General features: G+C 43.2%; 5 protein-coding genes across 5 annotated transcripts; 4 read left to right on the top strand and 1 right to left on the bottom strand.

Annotated features, from left to right (window-relative positions):
- Nucleotides 1-451: 451 nt before the first annotated feature.
- LOC116207688 (uncharacterized membrane protein At3g27390) lies at nucleotides 452-3184 on the top strand (the record flags this gene model as incomplete). Its single annotated transcript, XM_031540757.1, is given in 10 exon segments — nucleotides 452-578; nucleotides 690-798; nucleotides 907-1102; nucleotides 1192-1325; nucleotides 1452-1740; nucleotides 1827-1933; nucleotides 2032-2098; nucleotides 2100-2219; nucleotides 2339-2808; nucleotides 2921-3184. Coding segments are annotated over 10 exon segments (1776 nt in total), but the record flags the coding sequence as incomplete, so codon positions are not given.
- Nucleotides 3174-4768, bottom strand: LOC116207681 (glycerol-3-phosphate acyltransferase RAM2-like). Its single transcript, XM_031540746.1, has 2 exons — nucleotides 4148-4768; nucleotides 3174-4073 (listed from the first exon to the last, which is right to left on the bottom strand). Exons 1-2 carry the CDS (start codon nucleotides 4766-4768, stop codon nucleotides 3174-3176), a joined length of 1521 nt encoding a protein of 506 aa, XP_031396606.1.
- Nucleotides 4769-5934: 1166 nt separating this feature from the next.
- LOC116213405 (methionine aminopeptidase 1D, chloroplastic/mitochondrial) lies at nucleotides 5935-9834 on the top strand. The gene is made up of 10 exons (XM_031548308.1): nucleotides 5935-6115; nucleotides 6796-6865; nucleotides 7171-7399; nucleotides 7871-8032; nucleotides 8110-8151; nucleotides 8329-8400; nucleotides 8861-8940; nucleotides 9092-9189; nucleotides 9284-9331; nucleotides 9475-9834. The coding sequence occupies exons 1-10, from the start codon at nucleotides 6010-6012 to the stop codon at nucleotides 9618-9620; spliced, it is 1053 nt and encodes a 350-aa protein (XP_031404168.1). The 5' UTR covers nucleotides 5935-6009; the 3' UTR covers nucleotides 9621-9834.
- Nucleotides 9835-11593: 1759 nt separating this feature from the next.
- On the top strand, nucleotides 11594-14093 carry LOC116213407 (trafficking protein particle complex subunit 6B). Its single transcript, XM_031548323.1, has 4 exons — nucleotides 11594-11875; nucleotides 12378-12495; nucleotides 12610-12826; nucleotides 13629-14093. Exons 1-4 carry the CDS (start codon nucleotides 11724-11726, stop codon nucleotides 13655-13657), a joined length of 516 nt encoding a protein of 171 aa, XP_031404183.1. The 5' UTR covers nucleotides 11594-11723; the 3' UTR covers nucleotides 13658-14093.
- Nucleotides 14094-15604: 1511 nt separating this feature from the next.
- LOC116193245 (bifunctional 3-dehydroquinate dehydratase/shikimate dehydrogenase, chloroplastic-like) lies at nucleotides 15605-18696 on the top strand. Its single transcript, XM_031522052.1, has 11 exons — nucleotides 15605-15763; nucleotides 15868-16103; nucleotides 16309-16414; nucleotides 16504-16722; nucleotides 16833-17182; nucleotides 17269-17332; nucleotides 17429-17534; nucleotides 17657-17800; nucleotides 17922-18070; nucleotides 18192-18354; nucleotides 18460-18696. Exons 1-11 carry the CDS (start codon nucleotides 15749-15751, stop codon nucleotides 18501-18503), a joined length of 1596 nt encoding a protein of 531 aa, XP_031377912.1. The 5' UTR covers nucleotides 15605-15748; the 3' UTR covers nucleotides 18504-18696.
- The last annotated feature ends 906 nt before the right edge of the window (nucleotides 18697-19602 follow it).

Here is a 19602-nt window from a genome sequence, read left to right as displayed (position 1 = left end):
ATTTGCAATTGGGCCTGTGGATGATGATTCGGTGGCCTGACGAATCCAACCCAACTGGATGGGTTCAATCCAAGGGCTAGGCATGTCGACATTGGTTTGGGGTAGCATAGGTCGGGTAAAAGTTCGCTGTAGGCATATCGGAAAAATGGCCAAGTGATGTTAACATTGTACCATGGAAGGACAGGAAACTGGTGTATACATAGACAGATGCACATGTAATGTCCTTTGAAGAATTCCATGATAGTTCCTAAAAACATGGTAACGAATAAACTTGTGTCAGATTTCAGATGTATTCCTTTCATTTGCTTCCTCTGCTCGTACAACACAGACCTCTTCTGTCACCGAAGTTGGTTTTTACGGTTGATCCTTACCAGGAGGGAGAACTCGGTTTTTCCAAACGATCCGGCATAGAACATCCCTTGTTTCCCGCCTTATCATGGCAAGATGTTGATCTGATCTTCATTTGGTCCTCTTGGTAATTTGTGTTGTGGATATCTCATCAACTCTACACAGCCTTTTGAGGATCGTATATGTGGTGCTCATGTTTTGCTGTGCTTTCTGCTTGGGTTTAATCAAAGGTTTTCGTTTCATAATTGTCTTTATCGATCCTTTCCGAGCTTTAGCATGTGGTTAAGTGATTACTCAAGGATGTCTCATGATAGCTCATTTGGTGGAATTCGATGCTGCAGCTCTTTTGGTAGGTCCAGTTGCCACGCTGATTTTAACCAGCGGAAACATTGGGGTGTTATTGGCACTGCTCCCCGCACATGTGGTCTGGACATGCTACACTCTCATAAAGTATGTGATTGCACTGAAAATTCGATGATTGCATCTTACTCGTATTTAGTGCGGCTTTTCAAATTCTTCGGTCAAAATAATGCTTGAAAATCTTCAAACTGGTTGCAGGACCAACAAATTCAATGCACCAATTAAGGTTGCTATGCCGTTTGCTTTGCCTGCTCTGTTTGGTATGTATTTGGCCCTCGGCATTGGGGGGAGTTTCCTTGTGGGAGTCGGCTATGGATTTTTCACTCCCTGGGTCTTAACTTTTGAGGCCTTCTGAAACGGAAAGGAATCCAAGAAGTTCATGCACTGCATCGTGGTATATTGATTACTATCAATCTCCCATCGAATTCACGGTTGAAATGACTTCCCGCTCTTTCAGTTACACCATCTCTTTAAATCACTTAGGATGGAACATGGGGAACAATCTGAAGAAGTTGGACTGTGGTGAAAGATTTTGCAAACTTATGTAATCATTCTTATCCGGTTTATCTGAAGGAGCTGCGCACATCGCCCGCTTCGCATGAAATGCATACTATCAGGTACTAGCACGAAACTATGCTGTTGAATCTAGCCATTCCTTTAGGGGTGATCACAGAATAACAGTGCCCACAGAAACAGAATAACTATACGCTGTAATTCGCTGTTTCTCCTGTCATCTCCGGAAGATTACTCTATGTACCAGCTTGCATCCTGGTGGCACTGATGGGACTGATTGTTGATGGTCCTCTTTACACCCTTATAGTGGTGGTCAAGAGTCCGTATTTGTTATTCAGAGGATGGTTCCGCCTGATACACGACCTCATAAGCCGAGAGGGCCCCTTCCTCGAAGCAGGATGCATCCCTATTGCCGGACTTATAATCATCCTGTGGCCCGTAATTGTCATTGCCTGCATGTTAGTGGCTACAGTCTCGAGCTTCTTCATTGGGCTTTAAGGCTCAGTCGTGGTATATCAGGTTTGCTACTGGACACGAACCTTGGGACATGTATAAGTATTGTTCACGGACTTCAAATAAGATCGGACCATTTTGTGTGGAGACAGGAGAGGTCTTTCCGGAGTGGTGTGGCTTACGTCATTTCGATGGTGGCAGAGTTTGATGAGTACACAAATGATTGCCTATGTCTCCGAGAGGGGACCATGCTTCCGAAGTAATTCTTTTCGTTTTCTAAAAATATTTATCTTGCATTTTCGTTCCGAATTTGTTGAAGAAAAATAGACTGATGCACAACATCGATTGTCTAGCTAGGCCTCATTACCAGAAGAGGAAGACATCCCAGTCATCGGATTGTTCAACCGGTGGGAACGAGTCACAGTAGTAGTGTAGAGAGAAAACTCAATTCCACTTCTTCAGCAGAAGCGCCCGCAATGCTCATGCCCCGCTTAGCTCATTCAAGATCGGTGAACGAAGTAATACAGGAAGTGAAGATGGTGCGAGTAAGTTTCTCTTCTCATTTTTCTTTTAAGTTGATAATTGCGTTGAAACAAGCTGTACCTTGTCTTTTCGATTCTGTAATCTTGCCTTAGTATTGTTATACTGGTACACGACTCCACAGATCTGGGAGAACATGATGAGGTCCTACGAGATGAAGGGGAAACAATTAGTAGATGCAAACGTGATAAAGCCCCGGGATCTTTGCCAGTGGCTTAGAGGAAAGAACTATGAGAATAATAATGAAGTTGTCAACGCCGTGGGCATCGGCTTACCTTGTTCTTCACTTTTGCATACCCTCCTACACTCGATCAAAACAGGATCAGACAGTCTGCTGATGCAAGATAACGTCGAAGTAACTTATCTCAACAGACTGTAGGATGACAAATTGTTGGATTGGTTCTTCAACCCCATCCTAATTTTGAAGGAACAGATAAGGGCAGTTGGATTGGAGGAGAGCGAAGAGTGTTTACTGGAGGAGTTGGTTATTTTCGGACGCAATCCTGAACACATGAATGGATGCTCGGAGGATGGTGTGAATTTGAAATCTATAGATTCTCTAAGAGCTGCTCAAATACAGGGCATCGGTAGAAGGTACATCAAAAGTTAATACATCCATTTGTTCGCTCTTCTTCATATCCAAATTTTCGTTCCAATATGATGTTTGGATATGTTTTTCACTAATGTTTTCTGCGTGCATTGCCAGGATGATCGGAATTGTAAGAAGCGTTTCGAAGCTACCCACCTACAGAAGGAGGTTCCGTCAAATAGTGAAGGCTTTGATTGCATATGCTTTAGAAAGAGAAGTTTCCGCTCAGTGCAACTCTATGAGATCCATTAACCATGTTGTCGATGATGTTTAGGCAAAATATGTGTTTTTTGTTATTCAGAATGTTTTGGTTATGGAAAATGTCTGGCTATTTCGACCGTAGACTCCGTCCTAATAGCCACAAATTGATTTAGCACCCCATCACTTTGTTTGCCTTGAGCGTTGGTTTTTCAGCAACAGTCCCATCATTTCCGGCGAGAGCTCGGTATTTATCCTTCCTGGTAAAGCTGGTGCACTCATAGGACAGAGTTGCTGCAATTGTTCGCTGTATATAGTTCGCAACCTCATGGCTAGTTTTGCCGGAGCTGCAAGTTAGCTCTAGGGGCAACTTGTTCAGGAAAGTCACCTCATAGGCAGGGCTCGGGTTCATGAAAAAGTAAAACGGGTCCATCCCCTTCCACCCTCGGGCTGTCGTTCCATGGAACATGCTCATGCGGTTCACCATAGCCACCGGCACCAACTGGTCAGTCAGTTCGGCAAACAAGGCTGAGAACCTTAGGAGGAATGGCTCCCGACAAGTGGTCCCCTCGGGGCATATGGCAAGGTCACCTTCCTCCAGGAGCTTCTTGATCATGGACGCATCAGTGGCCCGGTCTCGACTCAGCCTCACGGTCTTGATTGGGGATATGACCTCAGAGAACCTGGAGACGGAGTAGGTGACTGCTGGGATCGGTCGGCCAAGTGCTGTGGAGAGGAATATCGGGTCAAGGAGGGTCCTATGAGAGCAAATGAACAGGACTCCGGACCGGTTACTCGATTTTTTCACTGGTGGAGGAGGGTTGCCCTTGACAGTGACACGAACCCCAAGTGCCCAGAAGGCGTAGTACACAAGGGGCATTGGGAGGAGGGCGCCTGCAGCGACTCGGAGGCAGGCGAGTAGGAAGCCTATGGGGATCCAAATAATGGTGAGAAGTGCAATGAGGGGAGTCGGCTTCTGAACTAGCCGTCCGTCATGGAATATTATGGGCTTCGGCAACTTATCATTTGCTACGGCCTTAACCTCGGGACTTGCTGTCACGATGAATCCTTCCTGCAATATGATTTTTAGTCAATTCAGGAAATAAAAAAAAGCTACCATAACAGTGACATGCGTATGCCTCAAACCTTGCAGAGTTCCATGAAGGGGACATCTGTGCTCCGATCGCCAAGACCAATCTCGGGTTTGTCATCACCGAAAGATTTCCGAAGAGCATTAGCTTTCTCCTTCCCCACAAGCACTCCGGGACCTTTAACTAGGCCCGTTGCTCTCCCTTTGTAGACACCTATCTCCGTTCCGATAACCAAATCAGCCCCAAGAAAGTCCTTCAAGAACGCTTCCACCATAATCCTTGGGTTTGCAGTCAGAACGCACCGCTTCCCGCAGGCAGAGAACACCCGCCATGACTTCGGGTGGAGATCTCCAGAGTAGAACTTGGGGAGCACGGCTCGGGCCACCGACTCTATGTCAGAGACCTTCATCCCTGCAAAGGTGGCGAATATGAGCACCTGAATTCCAGCGGATTCAGATATGAAGTGATACAGGAATCCGGCGATCGGCGAGGCAAGCAGCAGGAGCAGGAGCCTCAGGACTCCCCCAACCTCAAAAGCCACGAGCGCAAAGTAAGGGAATGAGCTCCGACCCCGGAGTAAAGTCCCATCCATGTCAGCGACTACAGTGTGGTTCTCCCTCCCGGTCGACACACATTTATCTATGGTCGGGAAGGAACAATGAGGTGGTTTAGCCATGTCAATGTTTCCTTCAAGGTGGTTTGGGTCCTTTAAGGTTTTGGTCTCGCAGTAATGTATGTGTCTGTGTTTTATATTCAAAGCAGGAGAGAGGGACAAGGACAAGGACAAGCTTAAGAGTGGTGAATGAAGGTATAACCGAAGAGTATTCCAGCATTGCTATTTACTCAATGAGCTTTGTAATAATCGCTTTTCCTCGTTAAGCTCACAGAACTCTTCCATGGCAGCATGTGTATGAATTCATGTCTTGGGAATATATATGAAATTTGTTTGAAAGCTGCACTTTTGATTTTACCATGCATCTGCTTGGCCGTATCGAAGCCTCGTAACGTCTAGTTTACAATTCCAAGAGATGAGTGTCGCTACATGATCGATGAGTTATTTCGGACTAAATTACGTGACATGAGAGTTCTCTGATTTCCCATTACTTCAGAGCCTCCGGTGCATGCTCCAACGAATGAGCATCTTTTTCATTCCAACGCTCATACGTGTTAGTAAGCTCGAGTCCTCTGTGCCAGTCAATCCCCCAACTGTTGGAACGTAGTCACGTCGCAATGCTGGTTGGATTGCTCGGAAACTATTTTATGGAACTGAGATTACCGACATCTGTGGTCATGTCCGTCCTAATTATATAGTTGAATGTCAGGGTAATATTAGTTCGAACGCATTGGCCTGTTTGTTTTGAAAATCAAAGTAACTTTAACTTTAACTTTAACTCAACACACTACACAACAAAAATACGCATTTCTCAAGTCAAAAATTTTAATTTTAACTTTAACTCAACACACTACACAATTATTTGTCATTTTCCACAATCAAAATCAAAATTACTTTAACTCTGAAACCAAACGCACCATCGAGTTTCGGAAATCCGTTTAAAAGGCAAACTGGCAAATCTGCTAATGTTGCGGTTTATCGCTACCGATTTTCGAACTAACTTAACTTGCAAATTGTCGATAGGGTCGAGATTGCTAATGGAAGTTATAGATCAAATGGCCAACCACCAAAGGCAAATGAACTTTATTTAACCAGCATTGTCGTTTAGTTGAAATTTTTAGGGCCAAATTTGTAGATTCATAAGAGTGAGGGGGAATTTGTGACGGAGAAGAAACTATAGGGTGCAAATTGAACCTAAAGTGATTTTTGTAGCTCCCGAGCAAAGAGGGAGGGAGAAGCGACCGCGACGCCATTCAACGGATAGCGCGAAGCAAAAGGGGCGGCAGCAGCGGGGGCCAAGGGAAATGGCGGGCAGCTCGTCTTTGCAGCCGAGAATCCTCTCGTCCTTCGTGGGCGACGGCCTCATTCGCTCCTGCCGGCCTCTCTACGGCCTCTTCCGTTATGACCCAGGTCCTCGATTACAGTCCCTCCCCGTATTTCTGCTCTCTTTGCTTGGCGTATGTATAGTATCCGTCTATCCCACTTTCCTTGGCGTTTAGGATTGGCCCCTCAACTGTAGATTTCCAGTTCTTGGCAGTCGGGCATCTCACAGAAATGAAGGGGCTTTGATCTTTGTGAAGAAGAATAAGGGTGTTAGAGTAGAGAGATAGGTATCCACCAAAAAAAAAAAAAAAAGGTCCGAGTCAATTGTTGTTTGGCCCTTCTTGAGTTCAGTGAGCTGCCATTCGTTTTAGCCAGTAAGGTGCTACGCTATTTGAGTGCAGAAGGCTCTGTTAAACAGCCGCTGTGACACATGAACTTGACAGCAAGTTGACCATGTATGGAAAAACCCTGTCGTGCTATTTTGCCTGGTCTGACATTCTGGGTAACTTGTTCGAGCTCTGAAGGAGTGCCTTTTTGGAGGCAGACTCATTTGAGGTTCCTCTTCACGTTATGGATTACGTCCTATATGAGGGATGGTTCTTAATGTGTGAAGTTCGCTATGATGTTTTAGGAACATGTGAGCCACAGTGAGCTAGTTACAATCCACTGCAGCTTACGTGGAGTTGGTTTATTGTTGTCTGTGAATGTGGTTGCATGGACCTGGTATCCTAATGTCTGTTCTCAAGTGAATTTCATTGTAAGTGCAGGCCGCAAGCATGTATCAATGCAATTATCGAGAACATTTTCAAGCATCACAAATTTGTTATTCAACAGGAGGTATGCTTTACGATGTTTATAATGCAAATGAATGTTGTTGACATGTTCTTTGGCACCTGAAGCATGGCCAGTTTCTTGCATCTATCAGATGAATTTGCTGAGTTTGTCAAACACTGGTTTTGAGAGGAATGACTTAACAGATGCTTTGAGCTTACACTTAGATGAGAGAGAGTAAAAAAATCAATATTTCTTGTTAAGGTCTTGAGCAACCTTGCATGCCCCTGCCCCCTTGTTCCCCATTTTTGTGTGCTCAATGTGTTTGCCGTCTGCACAATGGATCATGTAGCACTCGCTGATATCAACAGGACCCTAGATGAATTGTCAAACAGTAAGCGCAAACGCCTTCAGCCTGGTAAATTATCTCCCCGTCGTCCAGTTCCCGATCACATTATGAAACCTCCATATGTAAATTCCCAACAAGCACCAGGAATTGCAAGTGGACCTGAAGTGCATAACAAGGAAGGCATAGAGTGCATGAGGGCTTCTGGAAAGCTTGCAGCGCAGGTCCTCGAATTTGCCGGGACTTTAGTGAAGGTAAACTGCCCAATCTAATTTTTTTTTTTAAAAGAGAGAGAGAGAGAGAGAGAAAGAGAGAGATAGAGAGAAAAAGTAATAATCACTTGTTTTAATTATGTAGTGGTTATCTAATCGTAATGACCTAGTGATAGAATTCATATTCCACCACTGCAGACAAATTTGTTCTGCCATTACCTTCTAAATAGAGGTAACGTCATCTTGTCTTTAAGCTGAAGTCAAGCTGTGGTTTGCCTACTGGAGTGATGTAACTTTGTGGTCAATTGGAGTAATTTGTCCATCAGAGGAATGGGATCGTTAATTTTTTTAGAACAAGGTCGTACATCCAAGATTTAGAGTCATGTGCTTTTTTCATTTGAACAAGGATCTCGTGTGGCATCTTCTAAGTCAAGTCTCTGCACAAATTTTAAGATTTCAATTGTCCCTTTGCTACCGCTACTTTAAGATTTTTGTTGGACCTTGCATTGGCAGCCAGGCGTTAGGACAGATGAAATTGATGAAGCAGTTCACCAAATGATCATTGACAGTGGGGCCTATCCATCACCCCTTGGTTATGGCGGTTTTCCAAAAAGTGTTTGCACCTCAGTGAATGAATGCATATGCCATGGAATACCTGATTCCCGTCCACTTGAGGTCCACAACATTCAAGCCTTTCCACTTAAATCCTTTTGTTGAGTTGCTACCCTTTTAACTACTTTGCTTCTTTGCAGGATGGTGATATAATAAATATTGATGTTACAGTATACCTGAACGTAAGGTCTTGAAATCCTTTCATTTTTCTTGTAATGTAGGATTTAGAATAATTGAGATAATATGTTGATTTTGCTATGTGATTCCCTGGTTATCGTTGCTGTATTGCTCTTTTTTTATTCTAGATAGTTCCTAGCTTTGCTGTGTTTTTGTCTACTGACTCAGTGTTATTCATGCAGGGATATCATGGTGATACATCTGCAACTTTCTTTTGTGGAGAAGTCGAGGAAGAAGCCAAAAACCTAGTTCAGGTATTGGTTTTGTAATCTGGTGTTTAAATGGCCTAATCTTCCTTCATTCACATGGCGTAACAGTTAATGTTTTCTCAAGTGAGACTTTTTCTTGTGGTAAAAATTTCTTGGAAACGATTCAAGACTGTACCTTGGTTATACTTTCTTGGTGGTAAAAAAAAGAGCTGAAAACAATTTTCTAAACTAACCTCATCGTATTCCAGCATGGCAAGGTCAACAGATGACCAACCCTCTTTATGGCAAACTTATGATTCCGTAAGTTAATTAAATGCACCAAACCATTCCCCATACCTTGAATGTATCATTAAACCTTTGGTTTGGAATGGGATGAGAGGTTGAAGCTAGAGTACTAAAGTATCATAAATTACCATAAGGTTAATGCACCCTTTATGTCTCTGCTTTATTAACTGAACCTTCATTGTGGTATGCTAATGAGGATGAGTTGGAACCTGTCCTATAGGTTACGAAGAAGTGCTTGGACAAGGCAATATCCATATGTGCACCTGGGGTGGAGTTCAAGAAAATCGGCAGAACTATTCAGTAAGGCATCGTTAGGCATGGCCACATTTATTCAGAACCGGACATTATCCCTTCTGATATTCTGGTCATGGTTCACTTAGTAACTGAATAAAGAATTTACTGTTGCTCTATCAAGCGTTTTTGCTGTAGCTGAAACTGTGTATTTTGAAAGTGATCATGCAGATAAACATCGATATGGTGTTGTTCGGCAGTTCGTTGGGCACGGTGTTGGACGAGTTTTTCATGCCGATCCAGTCATTTTGCACTTCAGTAATCACCATAAGTCCCTACTATTGTTTAGTCTTGTTTTGGTTGGAATCCTGCTGGTTGATCGTTACTTGAATGCTCCTTCTAAAACTTTCAGGGAACAATGAAGATGGTCGTATGAGATTAAATCAGACCTTCACTATTGGTATGTCTTCATACTTTGTGATTTAGACTTTGTATTGGGCAGGACGACAATTCTCATTCGTGATTGTCTGGCTGGATGGTTTTGCGATCCTTATGGTTATCACTGACAGCTTCCTTGCTTTTTGACATTCCTGTTCTGGGCAGAACCAATGCTGACAATAGGCAGCATCAACCCCATAATGTGGGACGACAACTGGACGGTTGTGACTGAAGACGGAAGCCTCTCTGCGCAGTTTGAACACACAATCTTGATAACCGAGGACGGAGCCGAAATACTGACAAAGTGTTAAGAACGAGGATCACATTTCCAAGATATGATCGAGGCTTCTGTTGTTGTTCGGTGTTACAATAATTAGTTGGTTCGCTCTCAAAAAGAGAGCGTGACCTCATCATTTTTTGCTCTTTACCCATATTACTTGAAATATACGTGTGTAATATAACTTTGCTCGATGTACTGTCAGCATGTACATTTTCTTACTGAAATTTTCGTTTAACATTCATTTCCTCCCTCTCCACACCTAATACCAGAAAATCCCAAATGCCGCCTGCTTCTCCAGCGCATCCGGCTTGATGGCCACCGGGATTTGGAAGCTGGGGCCTTCCTCTATACCCCAGCCATCTTCGATGCCGATGGCTCCCTTCCCTTTCCTCTCTCCTCATTAATCTTCCTTCTCTTTAGACAGATGGGGACTCTGCTTTGGTAGGGAAGTTGTCGATGTTCTGCCGCAGGTCATGGTAGCGGGTCCATGTGCTCCTTCGTGTAGGTTACGGTATGGTCATGAGTGGGTCGCGATGCTCCCGCTTTGACAGACTCTCTGCCTCGCCCAACACGGTCTCCTTGTGCTTCAGTTGTGGATTTTGTCGGCCTCACTTGACCCTGCAAGGACACTCTCAGCTGGCCCTTCGACGACGGCGTCCATGGTGGGCTCCTCATTGCCGGTCACAGTGGCTCCTCTTTTTTCGTAGCTGTCCTCTGCCGATTGTTGATGTCTCCAGTCTAAGGCGACTATGCCTTCTCCCTCTCTGACCCATGGGGGCAAGAAGAAGCGGCCAAAACCCCCCGCTTGTTGGCATCGGCAGCAGCAAAGGCCACACTACCTCCTGACCGGGCCGGCCCACCTATTGCCCGCCTCCTGAACATCCACGCCGCCTTCTGACTGGCCCCGACCGTCTACTGACCAGCTTCAACCGATAATATGCCCCTGACTGGGCGACAATAATGGTGCAACGGTGACGTGCTCTCTGCCCAGCCTCTCTGTCTACTCAATCGTTCCTCCTCCCCTCCGATGGCAATCTCTTATCTACGGCTACCCACCGCCATCTAGCGACGGAATCCTGCCCTTCACTGCAAAGGATTGTACTCCAGTCTTACCGATTCAACCACCCCCTTAAAACCTTGACTTTTTGTGGCTTTGCCCGTCAGTTTTTCTAGGTTTCGGCTCCCATTTAGCTGTCGCTGGTCTGAACCGACTAAGGAAGCTTGGTGCTTTAATTTGACAATCTAAATAATTTTCTTTTTTGATTGTCGCCAATTTGAACCGATTGAAGATATCATGCTGCTTTGGTTTGACTGGTTAAGATTTGAGCTATTTAGGGATTGATTAATTAATTAAGGCTAATGTTTGTGATCTGTGAAGGGTTCTTAAGCCGAGTACCGGTTTAAGACCCCTCTTGATTCTACTTCTTTATTTTCACACTATAGTAGCTCTATATGAATTGTACTTGACTCCGCTTCCTGACATTGATCGAATCCATATAGAGTCTATTGCAAGAGGTTGAGAACAGATGTACAAATAGTTTAAAAGATTTATACAGTTGTATTTTACTCTCATTGGATGTGCTCCTGTCACATTTTTTTCTTTGCAGTGATTTCGATGGATCAGTTATCCTTCTCTGTCCTTGTAATTTTTTTTCCTTAAACATTTTACGTTATACTTGTTTTTGTTTCATTGAATGCTGAGCAAAAAAAAAAAAAAAGAGGTACTGTCAGCATGTCCCATAAAATTGTATCATGTTTCTCGTGTCTCCGTTGTTTGAGTGACTGGTAAATCATTCCTTGTGTAATATCGCTCGATAGTAATTCGTTAAGTTCTTAATAGTTAATTACGAGTTATCATTGTAAAGAATGACAGGAGGGGAGAAATAGGCCCAGAATGAGCCCATCCAAACCAGGCCCAGTTAGCTCGTTAGCCAGCCCGATCCATCTGAAGATCGGCGTCGCATTGCCCTCTAAAAGTTGCCCGTCAAGTTGCTGAGAATTACGGACACGTCACTTCAGGCCATCGGAGGATATAGGCGACACGACCGTCCGAGTCTGCAGTGCCTGCAGTTGAAGTGAACTGAGCTCCTGCTCCGACGACTGAGCGAGCGACCGAGTGGAAGAGAGGGTGGCAATGGGGAGGGAGGTCTCAGAGAGCTGCGTGGAGAGCCTTCTCATCGAGATGGTCTCTTCGTACTGCAACCGCTTCTACGCCGACAAGCCGGAGCTTGCCGCCCGGAGAATCGAGGCCATCGGCTATCAGGTCGGGCACCAGCTCTCCGAGAGGTAATTCTACCTCTCTTGCATCACGCCTCGTTTTTCTTTTCGCAAATCATTCGTTTCTTCAGCGATTGTCAGTGTGGATCTTGTGTACTCCTGTTCCGATGCAAGTCAATTTGCCATTTGCCTTTGACATTTCTGTCGCTTCGAGCGATGATCAATGCTGAGCCTGAATTGATTTTGTCCATACTATTGATCGCAATCTCGTATCATGATCCTGATGCAAGCTGTTTGCTTATTTTTATTCCAACTTTCCAGTATTTCGTGTGATGCTCGATCCTCTTCACTTAGCTCCCGCAGCAGTCAGAAAATGCACAGGACATGCGTAGGATTCTGTCATGTTGTCAGATCTACGTTCACTTCTCATTTGGCTTTTGAAATCGAGTTTTTCCCCTGAATTATGATGTTTGTTACTTCATCGGTATTGTCTACTTTGAATTTCGCAGTCATTGGCTAATCTAGGTCTTCAATAAGGATTTAGTTCCATAAATGTTGGTTTTTGCCTTAGATATACGATGGAACGGCCTCGGTTCATTGATCACTTGGAAGCAATCAAGTTCATATGCAAGGACTTCTGGTCAGAGATCTTCAAGAAGCAGATAGACAATCTGAAGACTAACCACAGAGTAAACAAATCATCAATATTTTCTGTGACCTAATAGAGAAAATGGATGCAATTCCTGGGCAATGGGCATAGGCAATCGGTTTTTTATGCATCATTCTTGCGCCTTTTATTTCAGGGAACTTTTGTGTTGCAAGATAATCGCTTCCGCTGGCTTTCACGCATGTCGATCGAGTCGTCACCTGAGACGACGGGTTCATCGCAAGATGGTGAGGACAAGGCAGCACAAGCAATGAGTATGCACCTCTATTTTCCGTGTGGAATCATAAGGGGAGCTCTTTCAAACTTGGGGATTCCTTGTGCAGTTTCTGCAGATATATCACACCTTCCTGCTTGTAAGTGACTGGCTTTTGAAATTGTTTCTCTTTTCTTTCGTGTTTTTTGGTTTGTGGATAGATACGATAGAAATTCCATAAGTGCAACACCTTCTATTGTATTGTCTGTCCCATGTTTTGAGATAGCCCAGTGGATCGTTCAGTTATATCGTCGTTAAACTTTGGAACACTCCCTGCATGCCTTGTCAATATCCTTATGAACTAGTTTCCCATTATCCCATACACTGCCTCCCTTCTTCCGCTGGTGATGCAAAGTAGTTTTCATTTGTCGAAATTATTTTTCTTTAGCCTAGCCTTATTTTTGTATGGAAAATCCAAATGGGGAAAATAAAGATTTGAATTGTATGCATAATTGGAGAAATCTTTGCCATGCTGATAAAGCTTGTGGTGCCATTACAATAAGCTTTTGTATTTTCACATTTGAACTTATGAAAAAAGAACTCTGTGTCATGATTCTTTCCTACTGTTGTGGCTCGATAGTTCATGCTGGTTCCAAAGAGTTCTGTACTAGACGTGTCAAAAATCTGTGAATGGAACTGAATTTTGTTTTGCCGAGTGGTAACTAGTAAATGATGCTGAGAGCGATGTTTTTCCGCTAACTCTTCGAGCCCGAGTTTTATACGTGGATGTTCATGTCTTCATATGGTTCTTATTATGGTTTTCACTTTTTAACATGCTAGCGTTTCAGATTTTGGGTAGCAGAATTGCCCGACCTAACCGATGCTCCATGTTGTACCTCCAACTTTTGTTCACGTGCTCAGTGATTAATTACCGTGCATCATCATTCTAAATCTCTCCGCAGGTTCATTTGTGATTCGCATAAAGGCCTGATAGACTGGTCCCAGGAAGTCGAAGATTGGGAGTCGACTGGAGTCTGGCCAGGCATAACAGGGGATGCCTTCTCCAAATTCGTATTTACATGTATAATGCATACAACCAGGAAAATTCACATGTTGAATACTCAAATGCTCTCGATAGCAGATGCTAATGGTTATGGGTTCATCGATTTGTTCCAGCAACGAGATTGTCTCTGATATGCCTCTGCAGGCAGGAGATTAGGCTTGTGAAGTTAAACTTGTTTTCGCTTGATGGAATTTGAAGCGTATGAAGTACTTTCACTTTCTACTCTTATGGGTACGCATATCTTTCAAATGAGGGGTGATTTATTGCGCTCGTTTCAGGTGTTTAAAATGCATACTTTGATGTGAATATTAGCCTCCAGTATATGTCTGTCTATCTTAGTTATGAAATGCAGTAATCTTGTATCTCGGCCTGGACTTCGGTTAAGTGATCCTTACCAAATGCGGTAATATCTTATTACACTTTCAGATTCCCGGTGATTTTGTTAACATTTTCTGAACTACTGCTGAGGGTTTCGTCAATTTCATCTGTACTTCAATAGAAGAAGAGAGATGAAAAGGCTGAATGACAGCTCTAAGAGAAGAGCCATTAAATATATATATATATATATATATATATATAATATAATATAATATCCATTAATATACTAGAGAGTTAGATGTGGGGAGAGAAGCATTGGTATAAAAGAAAAATATTGATGAATTTTAGCGTTAAAATCGTTATTCTTTAATAGATATGAAATCAACACTTATTTTTTAATAATTTTTATTTTTATTTTTTTATATTAGCAACAATACTCTCAAATCACACTGGCATCTCATGGCAATATTCGACATGCCAAGTTGTAGATTAGTACCTTCGAGTGTCTCAGCGGTTGTCTCAAATTTCTGATCGATTTCAATGAAGAGGTTTCTATGGTCAGTTATCAACTATGAGGATTTTATTTAGTTATAACTAAAAAATATAAATAGGTGATCTCAAATTTGACTTCTTTGATCTGGCTGAAAGGCAGATCGCAGGGAAAAAAATAATATTAACAATTAAAAGAAATGAATAATTCCATTAATTGATTTCCCTTTTCATTTTTAATTCTGTGTTTGGTTTCAAAATAAAACTTTAAAATTAGATTTTGATTTTGAAAAAAAGTTATATAAATGATTATGTATGGGGTTCATCTTTTGATTTTGTATGAATTATTTTGTTTTATTATGAAAAAAATAGTGATATAAATGGAACACATCATTTGACTTTGTATAAATTATTTTATTCTATTATGAATAAAATTAAATTAAAATATTATTTTAAATCACACTTTAAAATCAAACCGGTCAAATTTCCTTTCTTTTAGATTTGGGAGTACACCGCAGCCGTCATTGAGGTTGTCGAGATACTCGATCAGATCCCACGGTCAAACGATCAGGACAAGTCAACGCTTTCTCCCGATGTCCACGTGCGGATTGTCCGCCGTTGGACGATTCAGTGGCAAATCATCGGCGATTTGTTCACAAAAACCGCTGCCACTTCCGATTGCAATTTATTTATAAATTTCACAAAACTTATCTCGATTTATCTCGGCAACCTTATTGAGTTACCGAGGTTTTCTTTAGAATAGAGTCCGGCTCGTATCCTGACACATTATCGGTAGTAAAGTAGAATTCCACATGATGTTACGATGAAGCGCGAGGAGCATTGTCCATCTCCGGTCTAGGTCGACCCATTTGCTCCCATTCAACTAATTTTCTCTCGAGTGGTAAAAACTGGTACACAAGTTAATTTGCCCGATGACCCATGAAGTGAAGCCTCCTAATTAGTTTAGCCACCCAACTTTCCACCAGACCGGCCTTTCTTCATGAACCTAACCGAGCCTCCCACAAAGTTAGAAAAAAAGAAAAAAGGAAATCTCAACAATTCCGATATTACAAAAAATAAGAAAAATACAAATTTAATTCATACACATCACCTAATTAATGTTCCAGTATATATGCTGCTCATGTGCCTTCACCTTTTACATACATTTTAGTCCCACAATACCAGTCATACCCAACAGGTTACTCTACAACAATGGCCAGCGTCCCGGTATGTACGGGCGACTTCGCGATAGATTGATTTCCTAGTTCGAGTGTCTGGCTTAGCATCTATCGGTCTCTCGTTGCTTATTCGTTCCTTCATGATGTTTTCAGTTCACCATTTCCGACCTCCAAACGAGCGGCAGCGGGTTCCGGAGCAGCCCGACCCTGCTATGCACTCCGCTGATGGGGACGACGGTGGACCTGATGCTGATAGAGATGGGGAAGGCTAAGGAGATCGGTGCGGACCTCCTGGAGATCCGGCTCGACTGTCTGAGGGCCTTCAACCCTCGCCAGGATCTTGACATTCTCATCAAGCAGTCCCCTCTGCCCACTCTTGTCACTTACAGGCACGCCTCAACAGAACCTCACTAAACTCATTCACTTCTCTAATCGCTTACAGAATAAGAAACAGTGCCGCCGAGCCACATCCACAACGTGGTCGTATCGACGGCACATCTCTGTTCCGGACCACGTGTTTTTTTTATGTATGATTTTGATATAAGCAGAAGTTCATTCGTTATGACAGTTTTTTGCATCTTATGAACATTCCAGGCCTGTTTGGGAAGGAGGCCAATATGAAGGCGACGAGAACAAGCGACAGGACGCATTGCGTCTGGCAATGCAGCTCGGTGCTAACTACGTTGATGTCGAGCTTGAGGTAGCCTATGGATTTTCGGGCATCTTACCGTATACACTTTGATGGAGATATGTTAAATGGAGAAGCTAAAGTTCAGCTGTTTTTGGCAGGTTGCCCATGACTTCAACAATTCTATTCAGGGAAAGAAGCCCGACAGCTTCAAAGTCATAGTCTCCTCTCACAACTTCCACAACACCCCCTCGGCCGAGGCCATCGGGAATCTTGTCGCGAGAATCCAAGCCACCGGTGCCGATATCGCGAAGATTGCAACCACGGCACTCGACATCACCGACTGCGCACGCATTTTCCAGATAACTGTCCACTCTGAGGTAACTGTAGTCTCTGTTGTCTGTTGAAACAGTAGGAAGAAACGCATAAAAGATTGGAATCCTCTCCTGGCAGTTTCTTTCAACTTATCTTTTACATCTGCTCCATGTAGATTCCAACTATCGGAATTGTTATGGGAGAGAGAGGCCTGATCTCTCGTATTCTCAGCCCCAAGTTCGGCGGATATCTCACTTATGGTGCGCTTGAGGCCGGCGCAATATCTGCTCCAGGACAACCGACAGCAAAGGACTTGCTAGAACTGTACAACTTCAGACTCATTAGGCCCGACACCAAGGTGTACGGCATCATCGGGAAGCCTGTGGGCCACAGCAAGAGCCCTCTTCTCTTCAATGCAGCATTCAAGTCGGTCGGTCTCAATGCAGTCTATCTGCATTTTCTTGTTGACGATGTCGAGAAGTTCTTCAAGACCTACTCGGCTGTGGACTTTGCCTCAGGGTGCAGGTATATATGAGGGATTCTACTACTACCTATCGTACATATCGATTTTCAGTTGGGGAATTTAGCTTATGTCATTGCACGAAATACAGTTGCACGATCCCGCATAAGGAGGCTGCACTTAAATGCATGGATGAGATTGACCCGATTGCTAAGGTAAATACAATCTCTTTACTAGCAGCATCAATACCCGTCTACAGCAAAGACAGGCCAAGTTTCCTGAACAGTTCATATTTGTTAAATTGTTGGCAGAAAATTGGTGCTATCAACAACATCGTAAGAAGACCAGACGGGACATTGACTGCATTTAACACCGATTACATCGGTGCCATTACTGCTATCGAGGATGGCGTGAGAGGTTGGTGATGATTTAATCATAGGGGATTGCAAATGCTACACATCTATACCGAAATTGGAGCAGTGATTATATGATTATTACATGTTTTCATTTGACTGACTCAAAAATTTTGGTCTATATAGAATTGAATGGTGCGACCCCATCCGCCGTCTCTCCCTTGGCTGGGAAACTGTTTGTTGTCCTCGGGGCCGGTGGGGCTGGAAAATCACTAGCTTATGGAGCAGCACAGAAGGGGGCACGAGTTGTTGTCGCCAACCGTACATTCGGTATACGGTCTATTTACTTAAGAATATCTTGCATACTGTTTGCTGATGGAAATATAGAGTGCCATGGCGATTTTTTTCCGCTCGGAGTATGATGCGCAACTTTTCTTGCCTAATAATGCAGAGAGAGCGAAGGAGTTGGCAGAGAAGGTTGGGGGAAAAGCTCTAACTTTGGAGGAAGTTCAGGACTTCCACCCGGAAGAAGGGATGATCCTTGCGAACACAACATCCGTTGGGATGAAACCAAAGATCGATGAGACCCCCCTAGCTCAGGTTTCATCCTACAACAATATAGTCCTTAAACTCGGGAAATCAACAAATTAATTTATGAATCGAGCCAGTCAGTATCGTCTTGTACTTATCTAAATCTTTTTCTTATGGGTATGTCCTGCAGCATGCTTTGAAACACTACTCCGTGGTGTTCGATGCCATTTACACCCCGAAGGATACCCGTCTGTTAAAGGAAGCTAGAGAGACCGGAGCTGTCATCGTTTATGGGACAGAGATGTTGATACGCCAAGGCTTCGAGCAGTACAAGAACTTCACGGGTCTGCCTGGTATGATACAAATAACAACCAGAACACTAGCAACGTTCTTTCCTCTTAATTTCTAACGTTACCGTATTGTAAGTGACAAATTCACCTTTGATTTTTCTTTTTCAGCACCGGAAGAACTGTTCAGGCAACTTATGGAGAAACACGCGTAGAATGGAAGGGATTAGCAGAGCAGTTTCACGTTGTAGCTGAACGAATATGTTTGAACCCGAAAAGCATGAACTGTCTCTCTCTGTTGGGCCAGAAGTATATCCAAATTTTGCATTATGGAAGATAAGCTCTTAGTAATTCTGTTGTATCAACAACTTTATTACCACGATTTAATGAAGAATATGTTTCACATCCCCTCAGTTCTCTTCAAAGGCATTGAGAATCTTTTACGGAATTGTTTTCCAAGAAAATAAAGAGCCTTATCTGCGCTCGGCTCAGTGTCATCGATTACACGCTGCATTAGAATCCTTGACATATACTGCACCTTTTGATGTACTGATTTCCCACCGGAGCTGTCTTAGACTCAAAACCAGAAACTCGATGAATTCGATAGGCAGTGATATAGTTTGGCAAAGTCTTCGTGCATTCACAAGATAAGCCGATGGTGATTTTGTTGCGGCTGCACCATGCGTGGTTTTGCAGTATCTACCATTTGAGCTACATCCCCATTTCTTCATTCAACTTCATAATCACCGGTGTTAAAATCTCGAAAGCAAGCTATAAGTCGTTCAGTTAACCAACTACTAGAACAACCGGTATTACCAATACCGACTGGTTGTAAATCGAAGTAAATTCCTAAATTCGCGTCGCATTAAATGAGTTAAAGAGGGTATGACCGGAGACACGATATAATCCGAGACCAAAAATGATTTTCACGGCTGTTTTTCATAGACCATAAGTTTTGGATACTCATGCACGGAAGAAAAGCTGGTGAAGAAGGATACAAAGAACAAAAGGGCCGGTCAAGAAATACAGGTCGGGAAATGTTGTACACCAATAATGTTAGATCCTTGACACCTTCCTTCCTTCCTCCTCCACTAACATAGGTATTACCGTCAAACTACCAAAATACAGACCAAAACGTTAGTTTTGTCGCGCTCTCGACACGACCCTAAGATGTGATACATCGGAAGCTATGCGGCATCGATGGTTATCTGCCTCTTATCCACGGCGCAGTGACTAGACATATATATAAACAAACTCAAGATTTTGCTTAAGACAAATAACAATTATCGTTGGTCCAAAGTGTTAGTTAAAAAT

The sequence above is a fragment of the Punica granatum genome, chromosome 1 (assembly GCF_007655135.1).
Source record: "Punica granatum isolate Tunisia-2019 chromosome 1, ASM765513v2, whole genome shotgun sequence".
In the NCBI taxonomy this organism is placed as follows: Eukaryota; Viridiplantae; Streptophyta; class Magnoliopsida; order Myrtales; family Lythraceae; genus Punica; species Punica granatum.
Note: the sequence above shows the minus strand (reverse complement) of the source record. Positions and strands in the feature narration are given on the sequence as shown.